This window comes from Zalophus californianus, chromosome 11 (assembly GCF_009762305.2).
Source record: "Zalophus californianus isolate mZalCal1 chromosome 11, mZalCal1.pri.v2, whole genome shotgun sequence".
Taxonomy (NCBI): domain Eukaryota; kingdom Metazoa; phylum Chordata; class Mammalia; order Carnivora; family Otariidae; genus Zalophus; species Zalophus californianus.
The window spans coordinates 20,687,371-20,708,770 of record NC_045605.1 but is presented as its reverse complement, the minus strand read 5'-3'; the positions used below and the strand labels follow the sequence as shown (position 1 = coordinate 20,708,770).

The 21,400-nt window shown below is 35.9% G+C and overlaps 1 protein-coding gene across 7 annotated transcripts in view; it reads right to left on the bottom strand.

Annotated features, from left to right (window-relative positions):
- Window positions 1–21,400, bottom strand: part of CCDC15 (coiled-coil domain containing 15) — an 83,181-nt gene that overhangs the window by 37,605 nt on the left and 24,176 nt on the right. For 6 of the 7 annotated variants that reach the window (XM_027581353.2, XM_027581351.2, XM_027581354.2 and 3 more), the window contains 2 exons: window positions 17,612–17,704; window positions 15,942–16,045 (listed from right to left, as the gene is read on the bottom strand). In XM_027581353.2, coding sequence (XP_027437154.2) covers window positions 15,942–16,045; window positions 17,612–17,704 — 197 coding nt within the window. Of the gene's footprint in view, window positions 1–3,478; window positions 3,578–15,941; window positions 16,046–17,611; window positions 17,705–21,400 lie in introns of those variants that run through there. The other variant, XM_027581355.2, reaches the window with a different exon arrangement.

Here is a 21,400-nt window from a genome sequence, read left to right as displayed (position 1 = left end):
AAGGATTTTCTCAAGTGTTCTCCCACACTTGCGATTCTTTGCTGAGCTCCAACTGTAAAAGTCTAAATTGAATATTCCTTAAAGGGTATAAAACATAACCATATCTTTTATAGTACAATTCAAACTCAAATGCAATATAAAGTCATAAGAGGGTTAGAGGTAAGAAATCTCAATATTGCAACGTGGGCAGAGAGAGATGTTTTCATGTGAAGATGAAGATTTAAAGGCAGTGTAGCAGGAATATGAGAAAGGTAATGTGTGGAAGGCCAAAACAGGCACACAGTCATTCACAACTGACTTTAAAATATATGTCAACTTGTTCTCTTAAAATATAATGTGTGAAATATGCAAGAGAATGACAGGACAAGATTAAAATAGTACAAAAGCTAAAGATGAGCCTAAGATCACAAAGGTGCTCCTGGCTAGGGATCTTCATAGAGATCTTACTCCAAAGACAGCCAGTAAAGAAAAGTGGTATTTTGAGGAAATTTATATTTGCTTAGTTCAATAACTCCTTATGTTGTGAAAAAGGCAAGTGGTAAAAGATTTTTCTGAAGGTAATGAATCAAATTGAGGTTTTCAATGGTGAAATTAAAAGAGCCAAGTGAATGACAATGGAAAAGCTTAGTTACTGGTTAATTCTCTATACCAGTCATTCTCTAAACCAGTAAACTGAGAACTAAGGAAACACGTCAGCACTGTTTTGCAAATGTTGACACCGCAGATCTTGGTAATAGAACAGTTACTAGACATGATGGACTCAGCCCCTCCCCCTCCTCCCTAGCTACTCCTTACGTCAAACATCTTGTAAGAGTTGTCTGGAATTTCTGTCTCTATTTCCTGATCTCCTCACCTTCTCCAATGTGGCTTTGAGGCCCATCAATCACTTCATCAAAACAACTCTCTCCAAAGTCAATGGTGGCCTACAGGTAATTTAATCCATCTAGCACATACGTTCTCAATGGGAGCAATATTGTACCCAAGGTAGCAAAAACTGATTTGAGAGAGCAAAAAATATTAGATATTAAAAATAGTCTGTGGCCCTCCAAAAGTCATAGTACATAAGCGGAAATACAATATATCTAGGCATTCTCCACTTCTTGCACTATAACTTCTCCCCAGGTGACTTTAGGTATGCCATCAGCTTCAGCTACCACCCACCAACACCTGTACCTCCTAAAGCTACAGCTCCATCAGACGTTCCTCTGAGATTCAAATCTGTTGAACTACCTGCCAATTTGACATCTCCATTTGATTGTCTCAAAGGTATTTTTCTGGGAAAAGAACCCAGAGGTTTGGTCAGATTCTCAGGTTAAGAACTACTGCCATTTAGTAGTTTCAGAAAGGATCATAAAATCAAAAATGACAAGGTTAACTTACAAAATTGGTATAAACAATTATGCTGTAAACAAGCTCTTATTCTTCTCTGATACCTTCAAGGCCTCTTGTGTAAATATAAATTTCAGTTGATACACAATAGAAACTAAACTAGGTCAGAAATCAACATGTCAATGTATTGGTTTTTTCCAGAGCACTGAAGCGAGTGCAGCTATAGTGGTTATGCCAAGAGGTATTCTGAAACTAGTGTCAGACTCTCAGTAAAAGAGAGGAAGAATAGAAAACATTGCAATTTGGTTGGTAAACTTGTTATGCTGTGTGTTGGCACAACTAAACAAGTATAGGTCAACATTTACACCCTGGAAAGAATCCTGAAGATAAATCAATATCACAGGCAAACTGTGTTAAAAAATAGTCATAGAATTGCAACAACTCAAAAACTCTTGTCACTCAGTCATCCTCCATATAAGGCCACATCACTAATCCTTTACAAAACTAAAACTAAAATACAGACCTAAAACTAAAAATGAGGCCTATCTTTTTGGCTCTATGGTTTCTGTCTTCCCAAGCCAGAAATTTGCCAACACCAATACCTTTTTTTTTTTTTTAATTTAATTTTTTTTTTAAAGATTTTATTTATTTGGCAGAGAGAGACATAGCAAGAGAGGGAACACAAGCAGGGGGACTGGTAGAGGGAGAAGCAGGCTTCCCATGGAGCAGGGAGCCCGATGCGGGGCTCGATCCCAGGACCCTGGGATCATGACCTGAGCCGAAGGCAGATGCTTAACAACTGAGCCACCCAGGCGCCCCCAACACCAATACTTTCAAATAAAAGGAATTCTGCTTGTAAGATTAAAAAACAGGTTTATTTCAGGGGTTAAAGAGGTGCCCTGTTAGACCTCAAAGGCATGAAAGAAATATTCCTCTCTGGCACAACAGGATTAAGGTCTAATCTACCGAGTCTAAATCATTGCTTGCTGATCCTGTTTTTCTGTTCAACCTTTCTGTCTGCTCACTTCCTGATTCTGCTAAGTATTCTTCCTTAGTGATTTTTGAAATCATTATTAAAAATAACGTAATACTTCCTACTGGGTTCTCTAGTTGGATTTCCTTTAAAAGCACCTTAAACCCAACTAAACTTATCCTCTCATCTACCTCCTCCCAGGCAAATCTGTTTTAGATTTTATCTGGTGGCCTAAGCCATAAACCTGGGACTTAACCCTGAATTCTCTACTGACAAAATCTTATCGACTCTCTGTCTTATGCTCTTAAAATTGCCTCCTTGGCCCTGGCTTATGTGAAAGGTGGTGTTACAGGCTTCAAAGAGGTTAGGTGATGGAATCCAATAAATCTGGGATTGAATTCCAGTTCTGCCATTGCTAAGTGTGATCTTAATCTTAGGCAAATTACTTAACCTCTTTAGGGCTCACTTTCTATAGAATAATAAAATTTACCTCATAAAGTTATTGAAGTGAGTAAAAATGAGCTAATGCCTCTAAAACACTCAACACTGGGCTGGTACATTATAAACACTCAATGAATGGCAGCTACCACTATCCTGCAGAATTGTGTATCAATTCAATGAGACAGTATTTGACACACAGTAAGGACTTTATATAATAATTTTTTTTAAAAAACCAATTTCACCTCTCATCTTCTAAGTACATGACTTCAATAATGTCCTAACATCTAGTCTTAGTCACCTCATCTATTCCCCACAGTGCCCTAAGTGGCTCCTGTTTTCAGGATAAAATCCAAATCCCTTCTCATGACATACAAAGCTGTTTATGATCTTGTCTTTATTTCTTAAGACTCGCCTCTTGCCATTCTTTTACCTCTAATCATATCCAACTCAGAAGTGTCATATTCTCTCAAGTCACTGCTTTTACAATGTTATTCCTTTTACCTAAGTTTCCCATCTACTCTTTTCTCCAACCCAGTTACAGTTTTGTCTCATAGTACTGCTTCTAATCCTTCAAAACTCAGCCCAGGAAGCCTTCTGCTACAACCATACCCCCAATTCTGAGTTGAAAACACAGTCTCTGTACCCCCATATAGTCTTGCAATTTTTTCTTTTAATGGAATTAAAAGAAATATTTAATTTTACTTGAGATTTTTATACTTACGTTGATAAGAGAAATTAGTCTGTAACACTGCGTTCTTGTAATGTCTTTATCAGGTTGGCAGACTAGTACTAGTCTCTATAATTACTTGGGGACTATTCCCTGTTTTCCATTCTCTAGAACAATGTAAAACTTGATGTTATTTTTTCCTTAAATACTTGCAACTAAATTTATTGAGCATCCACTGTGCCAGATTACCAACATTTACAGGTTACCTCATCTAATCCTCACAGCAACTTTATGAAGTATATGCCACTATTATCCCTGTTTTACAGAGAAGAAACTGAGGCTTACTGAGGTAACTTTCCCAAAGTCACACAACTGGTAGGTAGCAGAGATGAGATTTGAACACATATCTCTGCATGTTCTTAACCACATGATATGCTGTCTTGTAATACTGAAAATATGGTATTATAATTATCTACTCATTTATCTGCTTCCCCATTCAAGAGTGAAATCTATCTAGTAAGATCTTTGAAGAGTAGGATGATGTCTTTCATTTTTTGCACCCCCTAAGTCTAGCTATCATGTATAACAATTAATAGATACTCAATAAATTGCTGCTAAATGAATGAAAACATGTATTTTGATTCTTATAACAACTGAGGTAAAGCAGTTATTATTAATTCCTGTTTAGAAAGCAGATGTATGTTCATTTTAGAATGCTGCTAAAGTAGTTTTGTGTTTAAGTTAAATCATAACCATGCAAAACAGGCATATGTGATGTAGTTTCTTCAACAAGGAAAAAGCAAAAAAAATAATTTTTAATTATTTGCAAATGACTGACAACAGATTTAACTTTCTGATACCATCTGTGAGGCAGAGAACTTCATACTTTTTCTGGGGTCAAGAGTATAAGTCAAAGAAGAAAAAGATTATCCAGTGAGAAAATGGCAATAAAACAAAAGCCTTAAGCAGAAAAGCTTTCAAAGAAGGTCAGCATATAGCTAAAGAAGAATTCCCCACTGTCTATGCCATGTGGTAGGCATGTCATAGGAGGATTTAGGTTAGACATAAAACACCCACAGCAGGGATGTCTTGGCTTCAGTTATATGAACTGAACTAAATTTCTGTTCTTTTGCTTGATGAGTTGGTAAAATGCTTATATATGGGCACTACAGAACTGAAAGAATTTTTGATGCAGATCAGATAATTATGGCTAAACAACTAGGTTACAGTAAGACAAATCTGGCCAAAATATAAGAATGAACTTCCTGAGAGCCAATGTCCTTAGATTCTGAAATTGTTATCCAGGGAGATTATGTAATTATAGTCCTAATGAACATTAAGAATAGAAAAGATGTTTGAAATATCTAAATAGAATCTTGCCTAAAGTTACCCTAAACAACTTCATGAAGATTTTTCCAAGCCTCTTCTACCCCAATCCAAAACACATACACTTTTTCATTGCAGCTCTTTTTGTCATTTTTAAGACAACAGTATTATATCTCAAGGGGAGAAAAAGCACGTGAGAATAAAAACATACTAAAGAAACTATTAAACACCTCAAAGGAAACCATTCTCACTAGTGGACTGCCACATAAAATTTTCAGGAGTCCTTGTACTCTCTACTACAAAATAAACAGGATATTCACCAGCAAGGGGCCCCTACAGATATTGCTTAGGCTCTCAAAGTCAAACACACTAATGATAAAAAATTTGAAAAATTAAGAAACACACATAGAACAGAAAAAAATTATTTCTAGTATCCAAAGATAATTTTAAACATCTTGGAATATTTTATTTTAGTTATTTTTTTTCATCATCATTGGTGTTGCAAAAAGCTTTGTTTCCATTGGGTCCATGGCTTGGGAAAAGTTCAGGGGTGTTTAAGAAGCTGTCCTGGGGCAGGAAGCAGAGGCTTAGGCAGAAGTTCCAAGGGCAAGGGAATGCAAGAGTGCCCCTCAAAGGTCACTGGGCTACTATTTCACTTGGAATTTTACATTTCTGTTCATGAGAGAAATCAGTCTGTAATGCTGCTTTCTTGTAATGTCCTTGTCAGACTGGTATTAAGATTATGCTGGCCTCTACAATTATTTGGGAAGAATTCCCTGTTTTCCATTCTGTAGAATGGTTTATGTAAAATTTGGTATTGTTTTTTTCCCTTAAATATTTGGCAAGGATCCCCCAGTGAAGACATCTGAGCCTGGACCTGACCATAAATTTTTCTTTTTGGTAAGATTTTTAATAACTCATTTACTTTTAGGGCAGTTGGTGGCTCAGTCGGTTGAGCATCTGACTCTTGATTTGGGCCCAGTCATGATCTCAGGGTTGTTGGACTGAGCCCTGCATTGGGCTCCATGCTCAGCACGGAGTCTGCTTGGGATTTTCTCTCCTTCTCCTCTGTCTTTCCCCCCGCATGCATACCCTCTCTCTCTCTCTAATAAATAAATAAAATCTTTTAAAAAAAAACTGATTTACTTTCTTTAATATGAGATGAGTCAGATTTCTATTTCTTCTTGCATCCACATTTGGGTGTTTTTTTTAAAGGAGTTTGTCTATTTCATCAAAATGATCAAATTTTTTTAGCATGGAATTGTTCATGTGTCCTCTTATTATCATTTCATGTCTCTAGGCTCTGTAGTAATGACTCCTTTTTCATTCCTAATATTGGTTTTCTCTTTTCTTTTTCACTGATTAAAGTGGTATATTCCTGGCAAAACTAAATTTTCAAAGAACCAGTTTTTGGCTTTGTTGATTTTCTCCACTGTACATTTGTATTCTATTTCACTGATTTCTGTTCTTTATGACTTCTTTCTTCTTTTTGATTTGCTATTTTTCCTATCTTCTTAAAGATGGAAAGTTAAAACATTTTTAGCCTTTTTACTTTTTCTGATAATTGCAATTAGGGCTCTAACACTCCTTCTAAGCACTGCTTTAGCTGCATCTGACAAGTTTTGATATGTTTTATCTTCATTATTATTCCCTTCAAAGCATTTATTAATAATTTCCGTTGCAATTTTATCTTTGATTCAGAACTCTTTTAAAATGTACTGCTTACCATCACTATAATCAGAGAACACATTCTGAAAAATAACCCAGGATACGATCAATCTTGATAAATGTGCCATTGATACTTAAAAAAATATATTCTATCACTGTTCAGTGTTTTTATAAATGTTTTCATTTTCCTTGAGGAAATATCTAGCAGTAAAAGGCCTGTGTCATAAGGTAGATGTACGTTTAACTATATAAAATACTAAAGTTTTCCAAAGTGGTTATGCTCTTTTCCACTTTCACTACCAACATATCAGTTATAATTCATCTACATCCTTGCCAACATCTGCTGCTATTAAGTTTGTTGTCGTCGTCTTCTTTTTTAAGCTATTCCAATGAGTATGAAGTGGTATCTCATTGTGTATCTACTGAGTTTCTATTTTAAATTATCATTTGTCAGCTTCTGACTTTCAATTTTATTCTATTTTATAGATTCAGTTCTCTGGCGAAATTCTCCATATCTTCATCTATTTTCTTCATCTTTTCCTCTATTTACCTGAGTATATTAATCAACTGTTTTAAAGTCCTTGTCTGCTAATACCAGTATCTGTATCATCTGTGTGTCTGCTTCAGTTGTCTCTTTTCCTCTTGGCTTTTGGTCATCTGGTCTTATCTTTTGACATGCCTAAAAAATTCTGATTGAACGCTGAATGTTGTTTTAAAACAAATTTAAAGGCTCCACGTGATGTTATCTATAACCAGAAATAGTTCACCCTTATCTCTGCTAGGCACAGAATGCAGGGTTCATCAGTTTAATCCAATCAGGCCCTCGGCAGAATCAAGGCTGCTTTATAGTTTGGGTAAGGCTTATTCTATAGTTGGTTGGACCGTCTTGTTAGTGTAGAACTCTCCATGCTCCTATAGAACTCTACAGTCTCTTTTTGACTGAAAGCCTGGTATATTCACTGGGTCCTACCCCACCCCACCCCCACCTCACCCTGGTGGGTCCTGAACATGTACTGTAAGATTATAGAAAATTTCTCTCTGCTTTCCAGAAATTTTCAACTTAGACCCTTAGCCTTTTCAAAAAATTATTTGCTTATTTATTTATTTGAGAGAGAAAGGGAACGAGCAAGGGGGAGGAACAGAGGGAGAGGGAGAAGCAGACTCCCTACTGAGCAGAGAGCCCAACATGGGCTCAATCCGAGGACCCCAAGATCATGACCTGAGCCTAAGGCAGACACTTAATTGAGCCACCCAGGCACCCCATCTTTATTGCACAAATTTAGACATTGGCAAATGTCTTGAGGAGAAAACTAATCAAGTGTTTGAGACCCCTCAAAGTCTCCAACTTTGTTAATTCAGTACCTGAAGACTAACAAAAGCTCTTCTTAATTATCTGTCCTCCAGAAGTAGCTTTATGCTTGGTCTCAATTCATGTTGAAACAAATACTGAAAATTCCTAAAGAAATCTTTAGTTCTCACTGCTGCCAGAACTCTAGTTCCTTATTTCCAAATGTGTATTAAGTCAGCCCTCCCTTAATGTTCCACAGGCTTCTCACACTCAATGTCCTAAATTGAACTTGCTAGCTTTCTATCAAATCTAGTTCTTCTTTGGGCATTACCTACCTATGTTAATGGTACTACCATTCATTTAGCTATCCAAGAATAAAGTTAGAAACTATCCTTGACTGCTCTCAACACCAAACCCAACTGGTCATTGAGTCCTATGGATTCTATTTCTGAAATTTTATTAAATACATGACTCTCTGTTCCCAATGTCCCCATCATCTCCTACCTCAGCTACTAAAATAACTTACTAACTAGACTCTTTGCCTTAGTTTTCTGTCCTCTCCAAACCATTCTGTACTGCTGCCAGAATGATCTTTCTAAAATATAAATCTGACAAGACTTATGCCTTAAAATCTTTCAACAGCCTTTTGATAGCCCTTCTGCCACTTCACTTCCACCAGCCACCCCAAGTTTTCACACTATTTCCCACACATATCTTATACTTTCATACTATGTTCCATGATCATCTAGCAAATTCCAATTCACACTTCAAGACCCAGCTTGAGTACTAACCCATCTATATATAAAGTCTTTCTTGACCTCCCTAGACTCTCCCTGCCTTACTTCTCATATAGCATTATAATTACTGTTTTCATCTCCTATTCTCCATTTGTCTGGTCTCCCTTGGTGCTCATCCTATTTACCATCATCATGGTCATCCTATTTACCATCATCATCATCACCACCACCACCATCATCATCACGGTCATAATAGGTACTATTTACCATGATTTTATTAAATGCCAAATACAATGTTAAGTATTTTACATACATTCCACCATTTAATTCTATCAACGACCTAGGAAACGGGGATTATAATCCTCATTTTATAATTAAAAACACTGAATCTCAGAGGTAAAGAAACATGCTGAAGGTTACACAGCTAGTAAGTTGCAAATTCAAACCTAAGACTATTTGATTTCAAGCCTGTGCTATGAACCACTACTACCCTGCCACATATTCACATTTAATATTCTCAGTATGTAATGTAGTACCTGGCATGTGCCAGACTCTCAATAAATGTTTGATTGTTGAAAAATACCAAATGAAATAATATATGAAAGCCCTTCTAAATTATAAAACTCTGCATGAACACGATTATTTGCTTTCACTCTCAGTTTATGTCGATTTTTCTACTTCACCATCCTTTATCTGCTTCCCCAGTAAACACATATTTCTCCATCTAGGCCCAACTGAAATGTAATAATTTCTCTAACTTTCCAGATGGAATCAGTAATCCCACTTCTGTGTTCTCTGGGATTCTGTACCTACTTCTATTTTAATAATTATACTACTTACTTGCATACAATTATTCCCCCATCCACCTTGGATTATGAATTCCTCAAGAAAAGGAACCACATTTTATTTATCTTTGTAATGCCTATGTCCAGGACAGTCCCATGATATGGAAGTGCCAGATTAATGTTTCCTGAACAAATGCAGAATCACTCTCAAATGTGGATAAGAAGTGAAGTCCCTCCTTTGGAACCCACATTTTCCGTCCAGCTTTATTGAAAGATAATTGACAAAAATATTATGTAATTTTATGGTGTATAATATATATATCAATGATTTCTTATATATATAGTATGAACTGATTACCATGATATTAATTAACATTTCTATCACTTCACAATTACCTTTTGTGTGTGTGTGTGATGAGAACATTTAAAATCTATTCTCTTAGCAAATTTCAAGTACTATAATGACAGTCACCACGCTGTACATTATTAGATCCCCAGAGCTCCTTTATCTTATAACTGAAAATTTGCAGCCTTTCACCAACATCTCATTTCCCCACACACACACCCCTCCCTGGTCCTGGCAAACACCAATCTCTGTTTCTATGAGTTCATTTTTTTTAGATTTCCCATATAAGTAAGGTCATAAAGTATTTCTTTCTCTGATTTATTTTACTTAGCATAATACCTCAACATTCATTCATGTCAGAAATGGCAGGATTTCCCTTTTTCATGGCTGAATAATATTCCATTATATATGTACCACATTTTCTTTATCCATTCATCTGCTGGCAGACACTTAAGTTGTTTCCATGTCCTAGCTATTGTGAATAATGCTGCAATGAACACTGGGGTGCAAATACCTCTGTGAGATAGTGATTTCATTTCCTTCAGATATATACCGTGAAGTGGGATTGTTGGATCATATAGTAGTTCTGTTTTTAATTTTTTGAGGAACCTCCACACCGTTTTCCATAGTAACTGCACTAATTTACATTCCCACCAATAGTGTACAAGTTTCCCTTTTCTCCACATCCTTGCCAGCACATATCTCTTGTTTTTCATATAACAGCCATTCAAACAGGCATGAGGTGATATCTCATTATAGTTTTGATTTGCATTTCCCTGTTCATTAGTGATGTTGAGCACCTTTTCCTGTACCTATTGGTCATTTGTATGTCTTCTTGGAAAAATGTCTATTTAGGTCCTTTGACTATTTTTGAATTGGGTTGTTTGGGTTTTTTCGTTTTTTCTATTGAACTGTGTAAGTTCCTCATATATTCACCTTATCAGGTATATACTTTGCAAATATTTTCTCCCATTCCACAGTTTGCCTTTTCATTTTGTCGATTGTCTCCTTTGCTGTGCTGAGTGAAGTCTTTTAGTTTGATACAGTCCCACTTGATTCTGTTTGCTTTGTTGTTTATACTTACAATGTCATAGTCAAAATCATTGCCAAGACCAATGTCAGGGGGCTTACCCCTATGTTTTCTTCTTGGAGTTTTAAAGTTTCAGATCTTATGTTCAAGTCTTTAATCCATTTTGAGTAGATTTTTGATGGAGTAAGTTAGGGGTCCACTTTCATTCTTTTGCATGTGGATATCCAGTTTTCCCAACACCATCTATCGAAAAGACTATCCTTTCCCCATCATATATTCTTGACTGCTTTGCTGTAAATTAACTGATTTATATCTAGACTCTTTATTCTGTCCCATTGATCTATGTATCTGTTTTATGTCACTACCATACTGTTTTGATTACTATAGCTTTGTAATATAGCTTGAAATCAGGAAGTGTGATGCTTCCAGTTTTGTTCTACTTTCTCAAGATTTCTTTCACTGGGGTGCCTGGGTGGCTCAGTTTCTTGAGCATCTAACTCGTGATTTCCACTCAGGTCATGATCTCAGAGTCATGGGATCCAGCACTGCTTGGGGCAGGGAGGTCCATGCTCAGTGGGGAGTCTGCTGGAGATTCTTTCTCTCCCTCTGCCCCTCCCCCCTCATGTGCACGTGTGTGCACGTGAGTGTGCACGCTCACACTCTCTCTCAAATAAATCAATAAATCTTTAAAAAGAAAAGATTACTTTCACTATTCAGGGTCTTTTGTGGTTCCATACAGATTTTAGAATTTAGTATTGTTTTTTCTATTTCTGCTTTAGAACTTTGTTAGGAACCGCATTAACTCTATATATTGTTTTAGATAGTATGAACATTTTAACAATATTAATTCTTCCAATTTATGAGCTTGGACTATCTTTCCACTTATTTGTGTCATCTTCACTTTCTTTCATCAATGTTTTAGCTTTCAGTATATAGATCTTTCACTTCCTTGGTTAAATTTTTTCCTAAGTATTTTATTCTTTTTGATGTCATTGTAAACAGGATTATTTTCTTAATTCATCTTTCTGATAGTTCATTGTTAGTATAAAGAAACACAACTGATTTTTGTAAATTGATTTTGTATCCTGAAAAATACAGGAATTACTGAATTCATTTATTAGTTCTAACAAGTTTTTGGCAGAGTCTTTGGGGTTTTCCATATATAATATCATGTCTACAGCAAATAGTTACAGTTTGATTATTCCTTTCCAATTTGGACGCCTTTTACTTGTTTTCTTGCCTAAACACTCTGGCTAGGACTTCTAGTAATAAGTTGAACATAAGTGGGGAGAGTGGGCATCCTTGTCTTGTTCCTGATCTTAAAGGAAAAGATCTCAGCTTTCCTTTTTTTTTTTTTAAGATTTACTTATTTATTTGAGAGTGAGAGCGCACTTGTGAGTGGGGGGAGGGGCAGAGGGAAAGAATCTTCAAGCAGACTCCCCACTGAGCGTGGGGCCCTACAGGGGCTCGATCTCAGGAGCCATGAGATCATGAACTGAGATGACACCAGGAGTCGGACGCTTAACCGACTGAGCCACCCAGGCAACCCATGATTTCAGCTTTTCACTGTGGAGTATGAGCTGTAGGCTTGTCATATAGGGATTTATTATGTTGAGGTACATTCCCTCTATATCAGTTTGTTCAGAGTTTTTATCACAAATGTATACTGAATTTTGTCAAATGCTTTTTCTGCATCTATTAAGATGATCACATGATTTTTAACTTTCATTTTGTTAATGCAGTGTATCATACTGATTGATCTGTGGTGGTTGAACCTTCCTTGCATCCTTGGAATAAATCCCACTTGATCCTGGTATAGGATTCTTTTAATGTACTGTTGAATTCAGTTTGTTAATATTTTGTTGAGACGTTTTACATCAATGTTCATCAGGGATACTGGCCTGTAACTTTCTTTTCCTGTAGTGACCTTGTCTGGTTTTGGTATCAGGGTAGACCTTGTAATGAGTTGGAAAGTGTTCCCTCCTATTCAGTTTTTTGGAAGAATTTGAGAAGGACTCATGTTAATTCTTCTTTAAATGTATAGTAGGATTCACCAGTGAAGCCAGGTCCAGGACTTTTGTTTCTTGGGAAGATTTTGATCACCGATTCAATCTCCTTACTTGCAATTGGCCTGTTTAGATTTTCTATTTCTTCACATTTCAGTCTGGATAGACTGCATGTTTCTAGGAATTTATCCATTTTTTTTCTAGGTTGCCCAATTTGTTGGCATATAATTGTTCACAGTACTCTCATGATCCTCTGTGTTTCTGTGGTATCAGCTATAATGTCTCCTTTTTTGTTTATAATTTTATTTATTTGAGTTCTCTCTTTTTGTTTTCTCTTGGTTAATCTAGCTAAGCATTTCAGTTCTGTTTTTCTTTTCAAATAACCAACTCTTAGTGTTATTGATCTTTTCAATTTTTTTCCTATTCTCTATTTATTTTTGCTCTAATCTTTATTATTTCCTTCCTTCTGGCTATCTTTGGGCTTAGTTTGCTCATCTTTTTCTAGTTCCTTGAGTTGTAAGATTAGGTTGCTTATTTGAGATCTTTTTTCTTTGAAGGCATCTTGTACCTATAAACTTTCCTCTTAGAGCTGATTTTGCTGCATACCATACGTTTCAGTATGTTGTTTCCATTTTTGTTGTCTAAACATTTTATTTCTCCTTTGATTTCTTCTTTGATCCATTGGTTGTTCACAAGTATGCTACGTGATTTTCATGTATTTGTGAATTTTCCAATTTCCCTCATTACTGATTTCTATTTTCATATCAATGTGTTTGGAAGAGATACCAGATATGATTTCAATCTTCTTGAATTTGTTAAGACTTGTGTTGTGGCCTATGTGGCATATGATCTATCTTGAAGAATGTCCTATGTGTTCTTGAGAAGAATGTGTGTTCTGCTATCATTAGATAGCTTGTTCTGTATATGTCTGTTAGGTCCATTTGTCTTTAGGGTTGTTCAAACCAATGTCTCCTTATTAATTTTCTGTCTGGATGATCTATCCATTGTTTAGAGGAGGATACTAAAGTCTCCTACTACTATTGTACTGCTGTTTATTTCTCCTTTCAGTTCTGTTAGTATTTGCTTCATGTTTAGGTACTCTGTACATGTATTGCCAAAGCAAGCACTGTGTTTAGATACTCTGGTGCTGGGTGCATAAATATTTATAATTGTTACATCATCTTGATGAATTTACCCCTTTATCGCTATATAATGACCATCTTTGTCTATTGTGACCCTTTCAACTTAAAATCTATTTTGTCTGATATAAGGATGGACACCCCCTATTTTGGTGCTCATTTGCATGGAGTATCTTTTTCTATTCCTTCACTTTCAGCCTATATGTGTCCTTAAAGCAAAAGTGAGTCTGATGTTAGTGTGAGTGTGGTATTAGCAAAAGAATTGACAAATAGGTCAGTGGAACAGAACAGAGAGTCCAGAAATAGACCTGCATAAATATAGTTAACTGATCTTTGACAAAGCAGCAAAAGCAATACAATGGAGCAGAGATAGTCTTTTCAACAAATGGGGTAGGAACAACTGTGCAGAAAAATGAATCCAGACACAGACCTTACACCCTTTATAAAAATTAACTCAAAATGGATCATCTAGCTAAATGTAAAACACAAAATGATAAAACTCTTATAAGATAACACAAAAGAAAATCTAGGTGAGGGGCGCCTGGGTGGCTCAGTCGGTTAAGCGCCTGCCTTCATCTCAGGTCATGATCCCAGGGTTGGCTCCGGGCTCCCTGCTCAGTGGGGAACCTGCTTATCCTCTCCCTCTGCCCCTCCACCCTCTCCCATCGCCCACTCATGCTCTCTATCTCGTGCTTTCTCTCAAATAAATAAATCAAATCTTAAAAAAAAGAAAGAAAATCTAGGTGACTCTGAGTATGACAATAATTTTTTAGATACAATACCTAAGGCATGAAACATAAAAAAAGTAATTGCAAGCTGGACTTCATTAAAATTAAAATTTTCTGCTCTCCAAAAGACAGTGTCAAAAGAATGAGAATTAAAGCCACACATGAGGGAACATATTTGTAAAAAATATCTGATAAAGGATTATTATCCAAAACTACCAAGAACTCTTAAAATTCAAGAATAAGAAAACAAATAACCCAATTAAAAAATGAGCCAAAGACCTAAAGAGACACCTCACCAAAGAAAATGTACAGATGGCTAATAAGCATATGAAAAGATGCTCCACATCATAGATCATTAGGGAACTGCACATTAAAACAACAATGAGATACTATTACACAACTGTTAAAATGGCCAAAATCCAAAACACTGACAACACCAAATGATGGAGAAGATCTGGAGCAACAGGAACTTTTGTTCACTGCTGACAGAAATGCAAAATGGCCCAGCCACTTTGGAATAAAGTTTGGCAGTTTCTTTCAAAAGTAAACATACTCTGACCATATTATCTAGCAAACATACTACTTGGTATTTACCAAAATGAGGTGAAAACATACACTCACATGAATCTTGCACATGGATATTTAAAGCAGCTTTATTCATAACTGCCATATCTTTGAAGAAACCAAGATTCCTTCAGAATGTGAATGGATAAAAAAAACTGTGGTACAACCAGACAACAGACTATTACTCAGCACTAAAAAGAAATGAGCTGTCAAACCATGAAAAGTTATTAGAGGAAACTTAAATGCATATTACTAAGTGGAAGATAGACAATTTGAGAAGGCTACATATTGTATGCCAACTATATGACATTCTGGAAATGGCAAAACAATGGAGACAATAAAAAGATCAGTTGTTGCCATGGGCTGGGAGGAGACAAAGATGAATAGGTAAAGCATGAAGCATTTTTAGGGCAGTAAAACTATTCTGTATGATATTATATTATGTGGATACAAGTCATTATCCATTTGTCAAAATCTAGAAGAATGTATAACACCAAGAGTCCATCCCAAAGTCAAATATGGATTACAATGTGTTAATGGAAGTTTATCAGTTGTAACAACTGTACCACTGTGATACAGGATGTTGACAGTGGATGAGGCAGTCCATGTATACCACAAGGGGGTAAATAAACTCTCTGTACTTTTTGCTTAATTTTGCTGTAATCTTACAACTGTTCAAAAAAGAAAGTCTAAAAAAAAAAAAAAAAAAAAAAAAAAAAAAAAAAAAACAAAAAAGAAAGTCTATTAAAAAAACATAGCTCTTAACTACCTTTCATATGTCTATCCAGATAAAAAACCATTGTTTCCACTATGGATCAGAAGGTAAAACCACTGCCTGATTATTTCTAAAACTTAGCTTTCAAAATCATCTTAACTGGTAATTTAAGGCTCATAGTAAGGATCAAAGAACTTACTTTTCAACTTTCTTCTGATGTTCTTTTTGTCTTTGTTGTTCTTTTACTTGTTCTCTCTCAATATCCATGAAAAGTCGTCTATATCTCAGGTATTGCTTTTGACGCTAAAGGAAAGAAGTTAAAATTGTTGAGACTATGGACTCCAGGAAACAAACTGAGGGTTTCAGAGGGGAGGGGGGTGGGGAGATGGGTTAGTCTGGTGATGGGTATTAAGGAGGGCACATATTGCATGGAGCACTGGGTGTTATACGCAAACAACGAATCATGGAACGCTACATCAAAAACTAATGATGTACCGTATGGTGACTAACATAACATAATAAAAAAAAAAAACTGTTAAGATTCTGCTCTCAGAGGACTTTCCAAGGAAGGAAAATATCCTTGTGCCATAGATATGCTAGATGATACAAAAGTCACATCGAATTAAGTCCTTAATTTCCTTCTATTTTATGGTGACCTAGGATAATAGCACATACAACAAGAGCTTTATATTCTCAAGCACATAGCTATTAGATATTACAGACAAATCAGAGAAAGAAGTACTAATTTAGTTTGCCCTTAGTATAGTCCTTTGTCAACAGCACTTGAGGAAATGACTGTATTTGATACGATAAGATATATTACTATATTTACTCTGTATTCCCAAGTAATAAGTACCATAGAAGCAGGGCCAAAGAAAGAATGTGAGAGGTATTTTATAAAAGAACAACAGTCACTTTAAATTTTCAAAATTAAAACCACATTGCAAAAGTATACTCTAAGCCTAGCCTCATATGGTAATAAAGAGGGAAGAAGGACTGAGGAATATCTGAGCACCACACTTTAAAAGGGAACAAGTATAGGGGCGCCTGAGTGGCTTAGGCGGTTAAGCATCTGACTCTTGATTTCAGCTCAAGTCATGATCTCAGGGTTGTAAGATCAAGGCCCACATCAGGCTTGTGCTGGGCATGAGCGTGCTTGGGATTCTCTCTCTCCCTCTCCCTCTGCCCCCCCCCCCACCTCGGAAAAAAGGGAGCAAGTATAATAAAAGCAAGTGCTATTGCCCTGTGGGTTTATATATTCTCTTTTAAGGACATAAGCTACTTAAAGGGCACTGGTGTACACATAGACATGTTTTTGCCCTTTGAGTAGCTTATGTCCTTTTGGTAAAAATTATCAAAAGTCTAATAGCTGGTTCTTAATGCTGAGGCCATCACAAGCTCAGTGGTATTTTTTTCAAAACACATATGCCCCAAACCTACCTTTTCATATACTGATCAGTATATCTGTTTGGGTTCAGGCATTTGTATTTTGAAAAAAGCTCCACATCTGATTCTGGCACATGGGCAGTGTTAAAAAATTCTTGGTTTAAACCAACTTTAGATTAAGAAGGAAAAAAAAAAGTAAGTCATAAGTTAAAAACCCTTCCTTTAAGTTATTATGACAAACACACACTAATGGGAAAAATTCACTAGGATCAGATCTCTGATTTCACATCAAGGTATCCTAAATCCTAGAAGCTTGGAAGAAAAGTTCAACACATTATAATGACTCAAGTAATTTCTCTGCCTTTATCCATGGAATTTGTAGTACTGGCTCTTAATGTGTAAGAACACAGTAAATCATTCCCAATTTCACATATACTATTATAATAGAAATACTGGTGTCCAAAAGCAATTATCATTACGTACCTCTTTCTTGTCTTCTTCATGATCTACTCCAGATTGGAGTGTCAGTGGAATTTGGAATTCAGTGTTCAATTTTGATTGATAGCCATCATAAACCTGTTAGAAGTCCAGGCACACAAAGTGACAAAATTGCCAAAAGCTAGCCCTGTATGTGCTTTTGATATTTTCATCTATTGTTTCTTTTCTCCTGCAACCTTAACCTCAACTGGATAAAAACAAACAATTAAAAAATCAATAAATTAAAATAAATTTAAAAAGAATGAAAGAAGCAGATTCAGAAGAAATAAACCAAATAAAAAATAATAAAGCAAAGGAAATGACTCAGGTCAAAAACATGGGTGAATTAATAACAAATCAAAATGTTCAGAATGAAAGTTCTTCTAAAGTGGTCACTTGAAATCACTCTGAGCATGCTTAGGACTGAATCCAGGATATAAAGCCAGATCCCTTATTATCTCAAATCTGTAATCATTTTCAATGTACACAACTCTTTTGGTGGGTGTGAGCCCAAATAAGAACCTGAAAATATTATAACATCAACTAACATGGAAGGGAGGAAACTGGAGCTAATTTTCCCCCATATTACTAGAAAAGCCTTATGATATAACTTGGTATACCTACTTTGTTATAGGTCAAATTATGACCTCTAACTTTTAGAATGAAAGCTTAGTATTACTTTTTTTAGCTTAAAAGTTATGTATCTTTTAGCAAAGTTGCCAGATATAAGATCAGTATACAAAAATCAACTGTATTTCTTTATACTTGTAATGAACAATCTGAAAATGAAATTAATGGAAAAATCCATTAAAAATACCATCAAAAAATTACTTAAAATTAACAAAGTTGGTGTATATTTTATTCTCTAAAACCTACAAAACATTGTTGGAAGAAATTAAAGAAGGTCTAGATGAATGAAAAGACATGAAAGGACAGATAAGATGGCAGTACTCCCCAGATTGATCAACAGATTTAATGCAATCGCCATCAAAATTTCAGATGACTTCTTGTAGGAGTTGACAGGGTGATCCTTAAATCCAAATGCAAGGGACCCAGAATAGCTAAGATGGTTTTGAAACAGAAGAATATAGTTGGAGGAATCACTCTTCCCAATTCTAAAACTTAACTACAAAGCTACAGGGCGCCTGGGTGGCTCAGTTGGTTAAGTGACTGCCTTCGGCTCAGGTCATGATCCTGGAGTCCTGGGATCGAGTCCCGCATCGGGCTCCCTGCTCAGCAGGGAGTCTGCTTCTCCCTCTGACCCTCTCCCCTCTCATGTGCTCTCTCTCTCTCTCATTCCCTCTCTCAAATAAATAAATAAAATCTTAAAAAAAATATTCAAGATAGTGTGGTACTGGCATAAGAACAGACTTATAAAAAAAAAGAATAGATTTATAGATCAATGGAACAGAACTGACAGTTCAGAAATAAACCGTTATATTTACAATCAACTGATTTTTGGCAAGAGTGTTCAACGGGTAAGCATTTCAACAAATGATGTTGGGACAACTGGATATCCACATGCAAAAGAATGAAGTTCAATTCCCACCTTCTACCACATATGGAAATTAACTCAAAATGGATCACAGACCTAAATGCAAGAGATATAAAATTCTTCAAGGAACACGTAAGAGTAACTCTTCAGGATCCTGCATTAGGTAGTTTCTTAGATATGACATCAAAAGCACAATCCACAAAAGAAAAAGTAACTAAGACTTCTTCAAAACTTCACACCCATTCATATAGCTATAATTAAAAAAACATTAAGTGCTGGTGAGGATGTGAAGAAATTAGAACCCTCATACACTGTTGGAAGGAATGAAAAACCGTGCAGCCACTTTGGAAAACAGTTTGGCACTTCTTCAAAAGGTTAAGCATAGAGTCCCCATATTCCCAGCAATTCCACTCCTTGGTATACTCAAGAGAAATGAAAACACATATCCACAGAAAAACTTGTATGCAAATACTCACAGCAACATTATTAATAACAGCCAAGAAGCAGAAACAATCCAAACGTCCATCAATTGATGAATGAATAAATAAAATGTGCTATATGCATAAAATGGAATGTTATCTAATGAGAGGAATAAAGTACTGCTATATGCTACAAGGTCAATGAACTTTGAAAACATTATGCTAAATGAAAAAAGCCAGTCACAAAAGGCCATATATTCCATGATCCCATTTATATGAAATGTCCAGAATAGGGAAATCTATAGACAGAGAAATTGGTTAATGGTTGCCTAGGGTTGGGGGGTGGAAGAAAAAGGAATTGGCAGCTAATGGGTAAGGACTTTCAGGGTATGATGAAATGTTCTAAAATTCATTGTGGCAAACTTTATACAACCCTTTGAATATACTAAAAACACTGCATTGTACACTTTAAATAGGTAAATTATATGGTATATAAATTACAGTCAATCCTCAATATTCCATACTCCTTATTTGTGAATTTGCCTATTCACTAAAATTTATTTGTAATCCCAAAATTAACACTTGTGATGCTTTTATGATCATTTGCAAACATGTGACAAATTTGAGTCACTAGATATGCATGTTGCTAGCTAAGGTTGAACAAGGTGATGCTCTGCTCTTTTTGTTTCAGCCTTCAAACTGTAAACAAGTATTCTTTTCAAGGTCTATTTAGTACCAAGGTTTTTGCATTTTTGTGCTTTTTGTTTCTGATTTCACTATTTAAAATGGCTCCTGGAGCACCTGGGTGGCTCAGTCAGTTGAGCGTCTAACTCTTGATTTCAGCCCAGGTCATGATCTCAGGGTCCTGGGATCCAGCCCCAGATCGCGTCGGGCTCTCAGCTCAGTGGGGAGTCTGCTTGAGGATTTCTCTCCCTCTCCCTCTGCCCTTCTCCTGGTTCACTCTCTTGCTCTCTCTCTCTAAAATACATAATTTTTTTAAAGAGATAAAAATAAAAAACAGAATAAAATAAAGTAAAATAAAATAAAATAAAATAAAATAAAATAAAATGGCTCCCAAGCACAGCGTTGAAGTACTATCTAGCATTCCTAAGCATAAGAAGGTTGTGATGAGGGGCGCCTGAGTGGCTCAGATGGTTAAGCGTTTGCCTTCGGCTCAGGTCCTGATCCTGGGATCCTGGGATCGAGTCCCACATCTGGCTCCTTGCTCAGCAGGAAGCCTGCTTCTCCCTCTCCCACTCCCCCTGCTTGTGTTCCCTCTCTCGCTGTCTCTCTCTCTCTGTTAAATAAATAAATAAAATCTTTAACAAAAAAAAAAAAAGAAGGCTGTGATGTGCCTTATGGAGAAAATACATGTATGAGATAAGCTCATTCAGGAATAAGCTATAGTGTTACTGGCTCTGAGTCCATGTTAATAAATCAACATTATATATTAAATAAGATATCTTTAAACAGAAACTCACATAAAATAAAGTCAGGTATTGATGAGTGACCAAAACGTTGTGATCAGAGGCTCACAAAAACCTAACTCTGTATCTCCCCTAGGAATAGTGGTTTAGTATTCACCAATTCAATGTTTGTGGCAACTTTATATAACTACCGTGAATAACAAGAATTGACTGTATATCTCATTATTTTTAAAATTATATATTTGTTATAGATAAAATCTGAAAATGATACATAGCAGAAACTTATGGTAGTTATTTCTGGAATTTTGGGTTATTTTTTCTTTTTGTTTGTGTTTACTTTTGCTACAATAAAAATGAAACAATTTTCTGCTTTCAAAAAAGAAAAACCAGGCTTTCAGCACTGGGCAAGGGATAAGCTCACTATGGACCTGTCTGTCTCACTGATTCTAACTAA